General features: G+C 46.4%; 1 protein-coding gene across 1 annotated transcript in view; it reads left to right on the top strand.

Moving 5' to 3' along the window:
• Positions 1-8,962, top strand: part of HUWE1 (HECT, UBA and WWE domain containing E3 ubiquitin protein ligase 1) — a 75,536-nt gene that overhangs the window by 52,812 nt on the left and 13,762 nt on the right. The window contains exons 39-50 of the mRNA XM_077748287.1: positions 10-131; positions 244-400; positions 1,838-1,970; positions 2,242-2,444; positions 3,050-3,132; positions 4,470-4,566; positions 5,436-5,591; positions 6,039-6,284; positions 6,574-6,691; positions 7,355-7,495; positions 8,431-8,718; positions 8,834-8,939. Coding sequence (XP_077604413.1) covers positions 10-131; positions 244-400; positions 1,838-1,970; positions 2,242-2,444; positions 3,050-3,132; positions 4,470-4,566; positions 5,436-5,591; positions 6,039-6,284; positions 6,574-6,691; positions 7,355-7,495; positions 8,431-8,718; positions 8,834-8,939 — 1,850 coding nt within the window. The remainder of the gene's footprint in view (positions 1-9; positions 132-243; positions 401-1,837; positions 1,971-2,241; positions 2,445-3,049; positions 3,133-4,469; positions 4,567-5,435; positions 5,592-6,038; positions 6,285-6,573; positions 6,692-7,354; positions 7,496-8,430; positions 8,719-8,833; positions 8,940-8,962) is intronic.

Below are 8,962 nucleotides of genomic sequence, written 5' to 3'. Positions count from 1 at the left end.
TCCTCAAAGCTTCGACAACTACTAAGGCCAGCAAATCTCCAGCAAAGGTGGGTGATGGGGGCAGCAGCAGTGCAGACTTTAAGATGGTATCCTCTGGCCTCACGGAAAACCAGCTACAGCTCTCTGTGGAGGTGAGTCTAGGCTCTTCTGAATTCCCAAGATTGGGGGAGAAAAGGTAGATGGGAGTGGATAAAGTTTTAGTTCTCAAGTTGAGACTCACCCCTTCTCTTTTCTTTTTCCCAGGTGTTGACGTCTCACTCTTGTTCTGAAGAGGGTCTGGAGGATGCAGCCAATGTGTTACTACAGCTCTCTCGGGGGGACCCTGCAACCCGGGACACTGTTCTCAAGCTGCTACTGAATGGAGCTCGCCATCTGGGCTATACTCTTTGTAAACAGATAGGTAATGACAGGAGTAAAACATCTTGTCTTTCTGAAACCTTCCACTGAGGTGTCCCTCTTTATGGAAGCCTTCCCCAAATCCCCAGGTTGAATCAAACTGCTCTGTGTTTGTATAGCACAGCCCCCTGTACTCTCATTTGTTGCAACACTGATAATTCTGGGTTGTCATCTGTTTTTTTTCTGCTCGGTTCATGGAGAGCAAGGCTGGGCTTCTCTTTACATTGCCAGTACCTGGCACATGGCATGTAATCAGTGCTTATTAGTAAAGGAAAATGAGCAGTGCTCTTCCACTTCTCCATTCTGGGCACTTGCAGGAGTCCTGTGATGAACCTGCTAAGGCAACTTCACCATCTCAGAAATGCACCTGCACTTAGGTTAGGCTCAAGAATTGAGAGTCGAAATGGTACCCTCTGCCTTTGTGCACTTCTGAGGGTATAAAAGTTCTAAGAACACATAAAAAGTTTCAGTCTTCCTTCCTGTTGTTACCAAGAGAAAACTAAAACCCCAGGTTGATGAAGCAGTTGAATTGAGGAGTAGAGCCCGATGTTCTTTCATCATAGAGAGCCTATTTGCTCTCTTCCACTCCCATCCCAATCATGGATCTCCCTAGATTTTAGTTACCTGGTTAGTTCTCTTTTCACAAATGTGCCTAGGGCTGAGGTGATATGGGTGTTGATTAAACTGTGTGACCCAGGATACTCTTTGCTACATGAGAACTATAAGGTTCTTCTGGAAGGAATTTGGCCACAGTCTCTGATGTTTCTTGACTGCTACCATTCAACACCCATGGGCCAGCCAGTGTCCCAGGCATTCCTACAGTTCTTTCCTTATCCTCAAAACAGCCTTATAAGATTAGTCTCCTTAAAATGGATAGTGAAGGGGAGCCTGGGTGGCTCAGTCGGTTAAGGGGATGACTTCAGCTGAGGTCATGATCTCCCAGTTCATGGGTTCGAGCCCTGCGTCAGGCTCTGTGCAAACAGCTCAGAGCCTGGAGCCTACTTCGGATTCTGTGTCTCCCTCTCTCTCTGACCCTCCCCTGCTCACACTGTGTATCTCTCTTTCTCTCCCAAAAATAAACAAACATTTTAAAAAAGTGGATAAGTGAACTAGGAGAGGAAGCTAAGCAGTTTGCCTAAGATCACCACAAAAACTTCAGAAGTTCATAATGTATATAGGCTCCCAAACCGATACTTTTTGCTTCTGCACTGATCTGTGTTTCATGTAGATTCTACAGATTCTTTAGGCAGGGTAAATTGACAGTCTCTGGATAGTTGATCCATGAGCACACATAGTAAGGTGAACAACAAAATTCCTGTTCACTCCAGCTTCTCTGCAGCTGAGCAAGGACAATAGATTGGCAGGCTTCTTGGAAAGGTTTGGCTTTCAGCTGCCTCACTAGGGAAGTCTGAACACTTGCTGGCTCCTCTACTTGACCCAGGTACCCTTCTGGCTGAGTTACGGGAATACAACCTAGAACAGCAGCGGCGAGCCCAGTGTGAGACTCTCTCTCCTGATGGCCTACCTGAGGAGCAGCCACAGACCACTAAGCTAAAAGGCAAAATGCAGAGCAGGTGGGTGGTAGACACTGAATTGGCTATGGGGCCAGAATCTGGGATATTCTAAAGGTGGCTCTTGCTGGTTTCCTGGTTGGTTTGTTTCTTTTCCCCTCTCTGGACAGATTTCCTTATCTGTCCTATACATACCTGACCCTATTTTTTCCCCACTGTGGGATTTCCTTCTGAGATTCTTTAACCCTCTAGTCAACACCAAAAAACCCTGCTCACTTTGGATGTTTATGCTTTGATGCTGTCAATATACGCAAGCCACCTCTACACTGTCCAGGTTTGACATGGCTGAGAATGTGGTAATTGTGGCATCTCAGAAGCGACCTCTGGGTGGCCGGGAGCTCCAGCTGCCTTCTATGTCCATGTTGACATCCAAGACGTCTACCCAGAAGTTCTTCTTGAGGGTACTGCAGGTCATCATCCAGCTCCGGGACGACACACGCCGAGCTAACAAGAAAGCCAAGCAGACAGGCAGGCTAGGTATGGAACTGGAGTGTCCAGTTGAGGGGCAGGGTTGGTGGTGGCAAACTTGGAGTCCCTGGAGGGCAGAACCTAATGTCATTGTCTCCATCCTGCTTGAACTTTTCAAAAAAGGAAATGATGATTCTTTCCTAGAATGTTGATGGCTGCATTCTGTATTTCATTCAAGCTGTCTGCATAGGAAATTCATTAGGGCAAGTGAGAATTAAGGGGGAGTAGAAATCTGGCAAAGAAATTGGGGGCAGATCTTTTGCTAAATAAGATTTAAGTCACTGTGTCTCCTTTCTGCTTCTTGGCTCACTCCTGACTAAAACATTGCAGCCATGTTGCCTCAGCTATGGCCTGCCAAATCCTACTTCTTTCTTCCTGTCCCACAGAACCTTCTCCACCTGCCACTATCCATCTGCCTACCACCATGACCCCTCCCCTTACTTATAACGGTAGCTCTTAGTGCCTGGCGATGAGCACTGCAAAGCTGCCTGAGCTAAATAAAGCTCAGAGACTTCAGCAAGATGCCCTGTGGCAGCCCAGGAGATGGGAGAGAGAATAGTGGGCATTCCCTCTTTCTACATTTTATATCTTGCCCTTTTTTTTCTTTCTCCCAGGTTCCTCCGGTTTAGGCTCAGCTAGCAGCATCCAGGCAGCTGTTCGGCAGCTGGAGGCTGAGGCTGATGCCATTATACAAATGGTACGTGAGGGTCAAAGGGCGCGGAGACAGCAACAAGCAGCAACGGTTAGCATGATGCCTGTGGCCCCTCATTCATTTGTCTCTCTCCTCTACCCCACCACATCACCAGTGGGGTTTCCCTGCCCTTACCTTGTATGCTTTTGCATTAAGTTTGCTCTATGAATGCTTCTGGACAACAGGGTTACTTTCTGTTGGTGTTTTCTCTACTGTTCGTTCATTGTTTTGTTGGTTTGGTTTGGATTGATATGATTTAAAGCTTGGCCATCATACCCCACTCCCAGCTATCCAGTCAATAGTGGCGCTTTTGCAAACTGCATAATGCTAAGTGTCTGGGTTCTGAGGGGTTGTGGGATGAAGATTTTTCAGTCTCCTGGAATAATGCAAATACGTCAGGAATCCTGCCCTTGAAATTTCCCCAAGCTTGGTCTACATCCCATGCAGCCTCTTCTAGGCTATGGCTGGTCCATCCTACCCTGGCCTCTGCTTCTGTTTTCCATAACTCTTTGGGTACCTTGGCACCTAGGCACTCAGTCACTTGTAGCAAGAAACCTTCAGGTTTCTAGATAGCCAACTCATTGTTGGGATCCCAGCACAGAGTGGCTGCGGGAAAAGCCTGGCATCGTGTGTATGCTTTGGCATTCTCTCATTGTTTTGCTGTTCTTGCAACATGCAAGTCACCTTCCCAAGATCCAGGAAATAAAGGTATCCTGAGGCTTGGTTTTTCTTTAGGTATAATTACTATTCTACAGTATGATTTCATTGAGCATGCTGGGAACATCCTAGAATTTGAGGGCTATGGCTCCCAACAAGGTAGAAAGGAAAAACAGCTATTCTTCTGAAGTACCTTTTTCTGCCTCATCTTTCCCACACCCAATAGGACAGATGTTGGCTTTGTGAATAATCCCACCCATCTAAGATTTTCCCTTATTATTTCCCCTTTTCTGAGCATACAGAAACAGCCGCCAAACCTACAGTCTGCTCACTTCTTAGATGTATATGTGTATGTATGTAATCTGTGCCCAGAAGAAGTCTTCCAAGTCTGTATCCAGAAGGCTGGTGTCTGACTAGATGTAGGTCTGGAATAGAATGGAGGCAGTGCAGGCATCCAGGGAGCTTTTCGGAAAAGCTTGCTAGCTCAGGCTGGAGGACAGCAAAGGAGGTGGGAAGGCCATCCTTTTGTTCTGGAAAGCCATAGAGTTTTCTGACCAGATGTATAGGATACCTCTTTCCAAACTTATTATGTGTGACAATGGGTAGAAGCAGTCTATCTAGCCTCCCCCTGAGGAAAGCAGAGTTGCATTGCACCTTTTATGTGACTTTGTCTCCCTTTTATCCAGTCGGAGTCAAGCCAGTCAGAGGCTTCTGTCCGGAGGGAGGAATCACCCATGGATGTGGACCAACCATCTCCCAGTGCTCAGGATACTCCATCCAGTGGTCAGTACTACTTCCTGTTTCCAGTGCACCAAAAGAGCCAGTCTTCATGGAATGTCTGCTGGATCCCCTGCTCTCTACATACATAAGCTCTGTTTTCCAGTTTGTTCCACTGAAAACTGGTTTTTGTAAATGTTAATAGTCTTTTACCAGCCAAGATCACTATCACCACCTTGCCCTTGTTAGAGATTCGTAGCATACACTACAATTCCTGTAGTTAAGAAACTATGATATGATATTAGACATGGAGACAGCAATGTGTATCAGTTGTGGCTCCCCCATTTAGTGGCTGTGGTACCTGAAGCAAATCTCTCTTAGCTTCAGCTTCCTGGTTTAAAATCAGGATGCTCATAGTTAGCGTTGACCAAGTTAACATACATATAGCACTTAAAGCAGTACCTGGCACACAGTGGATGCTATTAGTAACAGCATTTCTCAAAGTTAATTGTACATAGAATAACCTTTTTGATGCCCTTTTAACACATTTCTGTGGGATAGTGTTGTCATAGGACATCCATTTTTTAAATACATTAAATCATTTAATAATCCACAGGTTCTTGGAGAGCTAATGAGGCAGTGAGTAAAAGCCAGCACTGTCTGGTAGAACTTTCCTTCAGTAGCCACTAGCCACATGTGGCTATTGAGCACTTGTAATGTGGCTATTGCAGCTGAGAATCCAAAATTTTTATTGTATTAATTATATTTAAATTTAAATGTCATCCAGTGTAGGATTAGAGCTTTACTTTCAAATGTCAGCTAGTATTACTTAGTAGCCAGTCTCCTTGATCTAGTGGCCTGCACAGGTGTTCTGGGGAAAAGCTAAAGGAAGGAAATACCTCAGAGGCTTTCTGTCTCTTCTGTATGGCCTGTAGGCTCAGATGGAAACTCACAGGGGGAGAAGGAGAAGGAAGAGAGGCCACCTGAGTTACCCCTGCTCAGTGAGCAGCTGAGCTTGGACGAGCTATGGGACATGCTGGGAGAGTGTCTAAAGGAACTGGAGGAATCCCATGACCAGCATGCCGTGCTAGGTGAGTTGTGGCCTTTGGGCCACAGTCCCAATCCACTGATCTACTCTGGGCCCTTTCTCTCAGCTTAGTTTTTTTTCCTTCTGGATCACCCTTCTCAGTGTCTCTGTAATGAGAATTCAGAGGAGAGGTGTTGTTTTGTTTTTGTTTTTTTTCTTCTCACTTAGTGTCAAGGGAAAAAAAAGATTTGTCTTCTCTTTTAGTAGCTGGTATTTTTCACTTTTTAGACCATGGGAATCTTTATAGATGGTAGCCTATTCCATCTTAGTTTCTTTAGTTTCAAGGAAGCTCAGACTTCCTCCATGGCTTCATTTTTCTTTGCTACCATTGTATTTCTCCTGCAGGTTTTTAGTATGTCTTCTTCCATACTATACTTCTGTAATTTGATCATGAAGGAAAAGAGGTTTGTATGTTGAAGTTTCAAAACTTGTCTATCATTCCTACCCGCAGTGCTACAGCCTGCCGTCGAGGCCTTCTTCCTAGTCCATGCCACAGAGCGAGAGAGCAAGCCTCCTGTCCGAGACACCCGTGAGAGCCAGCTGGCACACATCAAGGACGAGCCGCCTCCACTCTCCCCTGCCCCCTTAACCCCAGCCACTCCTTCCTCCCTTGACCCATTCTTCTCCAGGGAGCCCTCGTCTATGCATATCTCCTCAAGCCTGCCCCCTGACACACAGAAGTTCCTTCGCTTTGCAGGTACAGGGAACTCCTAGGCCTCCAGTGTAGAAGGCTTCATTTTTTACAGGATCATTTCATACATTTTATTCTTAGCTGTTTCATGGGGGAGAGGGGTAAAAGAAAGGTGAGGGGGGTAGGGGGAGAAAGAGAATAAAGCTAGTGAGGTAGGGACTAGGTATGAAAGCCCTTTTGTGCTACATTGTCTTTTTTTCTCTAAACAAGAAAGAGAGTTGCTGGCTGGTTAGCTGCCATATAGTCTTCCGGGAGCCAGGATGTACTGATTCCTGCTGTCCCTTTCTCCCCACAGAGACTCACCGCACTGTGTTAAACCAGATCCTACGGCAGTCCACCACCCACCTCGCTGATGGGCCTTTTGCGGTCCTGGTAGACTACATTCGCGTCCTCGACTTTGATGTCAAACGCAAGTATGTACCCTGGAGGCTATGGGTATGGGAACTTTTCAAATGCTCTCTCTCCTCCCAGAAAGGAGCCAGAATTCCTCCCGAAGGAGTGTTTTCAGAGAAAGAAGTTTCCATTGGTGGCAGCTCTTGGGAATGGTGCTTGGGTGGGAGGGAAGAGATTCATCTGTGCTTCTGACAGTCATTGTACCTAAATACTCCCTGGCCTTCTCCATTCTTCCTCAGCCAAGTGCAAACCTTTGTTTAATCACATGACAAAGTTCCATTCCATTCTTTGGGGTAATACAGGAGGTGAAGGTAGCTATAGTACACTTAACAGCAGGGCTTGGGGATGGGGGGTGGCTCCAAAACACTACTCTCATCCGTACCTTCTCTTCCTTCCTATGCACCTACACATGCTTACCTGTTTGGTGCAGAAATACTCTGCCACAGACTCTGTGGGCGTTTTTTCGGTACAGATGGAAAAAATTTAGAATTGGTAATGAATAACTTGCCTCTCCAAACTACTGGACATTTCCCCAGGGGAACTGATGGGGAGCAGAGATCAAAGTGTTTGGAGGATGGGAGGAGCATGCATCTTTGTGGGTCTTCATCCTAATCAAGATCAAGCAAACAGAAGTTTCCTCTGCCACCCCCAATCCTATTTTCCTTCCTTTACTACCTCCCAAGGTATTTCCGCCAAGAGCTGGAACGTTTGGATGAGGGGCTTCGGAAAGAAGACATGGCTGTGCACGTCCGCCGTGATCATGTATTTGAAGATTCTTATCGTGAACTGCACCGGAAATCCCCTGAAGAAATGAAGAATCGATTGTAAGAGCCCAGAACAGAGAAGAGAGGATGGGAGGGTGGAGCAATGTCTTCATGGTAGTGAAGGCTTACTCAGGCACCAGATGTGCATGGGAACTGAGGGAGGTGCTGCCCTCCCCATCAGGAATTCCAAATAGGAACCTGGTATAGATAATCTCCCTGAGCTGTCTCCTGTCTTCTCAGCCTGGTCTCATGAGACTGGTCTAATGCTGGATAGGTTGGTCTTTGGGCTGAGCTACACAACAAATCCCAGAGAGAGGAGTCTTTGGCATTTACAAAGACAAACCTGATGACTTTACAGAGAGCTTTCTCTGTTATTAATACTAGGACCGGGAAGCCTGCTGAGCAAGTGGTAATGAGTGGCCCCTCACCAAGTTGGTAATGGCTCACTGGTGATTCTGAAGCCACCTAGAGGAGATCAGCAGTTTAATATTAAGTGTCATGAGAGCTAGTGAGATGAAAGACTTGTTGGAGTGGTTTGATGCTCCTGAGCTCAGGAACTGGATTCCTCCTCTCCCTCGTGGCATGGGGTTCCCCATTCATGTAATCACATAGGAACTCAGAGACGCTTCTGAGACAGACTGAGCCCTGCTCCTCCACCACCAAATCCTTAATAGACATCAGACTGAGCTCAGCCCTCTCTGACACCACTTGACTCTTCTCCCTGCTTTCCCTAACTGAGGTCCTCATTTAAGCCTCTGTACCTTTCCTGTTGATGAGCCTTTACTGATAATTTAGGACTTCTTTTCTAACAATCAATTTTTTTTGGTCCCAGATTCCTATCCTTCCTCTGGGCTTTCCTGGCACTCTGCATTCACTTCTGTTCTCTGATCCTGCACTCCCCAGCCATTACTTCACTTAATCACTCGGGTCATAATACATAAATTAATGGATTTGTCCTGGGCTTTCTGCACATCTGTTTCTGGTCTCTTATGCAGGTATATAGTGTTTGAAGGAGAAGAAGGGCAGGATGCTGGAGGGCTCCTGCGGGAGTGGTATATGATCATCTCTCGGGAGATGTTTAATCCTATGTATGCCTTGTTCCGTACCTCACCCGGTGATCGGGTCACCTACACCATCAACCCATCTTCCCACTGCAACCCCAACCACCTCAGCTACTTCAAGTTTGTTGGACGCATTGTGGCCAAAGCTGTATATGACAACCGCCTCCTGGAGTGCTATTTTACTCGGTCCTTCTACAAACACATCTTGGGCAAGTCTGTCAGGTGAGGATGTGGCAAAGGATCCACATTCTCTTTTGATAGGTTCTTTTCTTGTGTTCCACCCCCATACTTCTCTCTTGCACCCTAACCCATGATGACCCTGATCGTGTTTTTCTAGATACACGGATATGGAGAGTGAAGATTACCACTTCTACCAGGGCCTGGTTTATTTGCTGGAAAATGATGTCTCCACGCTAGGCTATGACCTCACCTTTAGCACTGAGGTAGGTTAAGAAATCTTTCCTGC

Source organism: Crocuta crocuta, unplaced genomic scaffold, assembly GCF_008692635.1.
Source record: "Crocuta crocuta isolate KB4526 unplaced genomic scaffold, BGI_CrCroc_1.0 scaffold1307, whole genome shotgun sequence".
In the NCBI taxonomy this organism is placed as follows: Eukaryota; Metazoa; Chordata; class Mammalia; order Carnivora; family Hyaenidae; genus Crocuta; species Crocuta crocuta.
The sequence above is the reverse complement of the archived record's forward strand: the minus strand, read 5'-3'. Positions and strand labels throughout refer to the sequence as shown.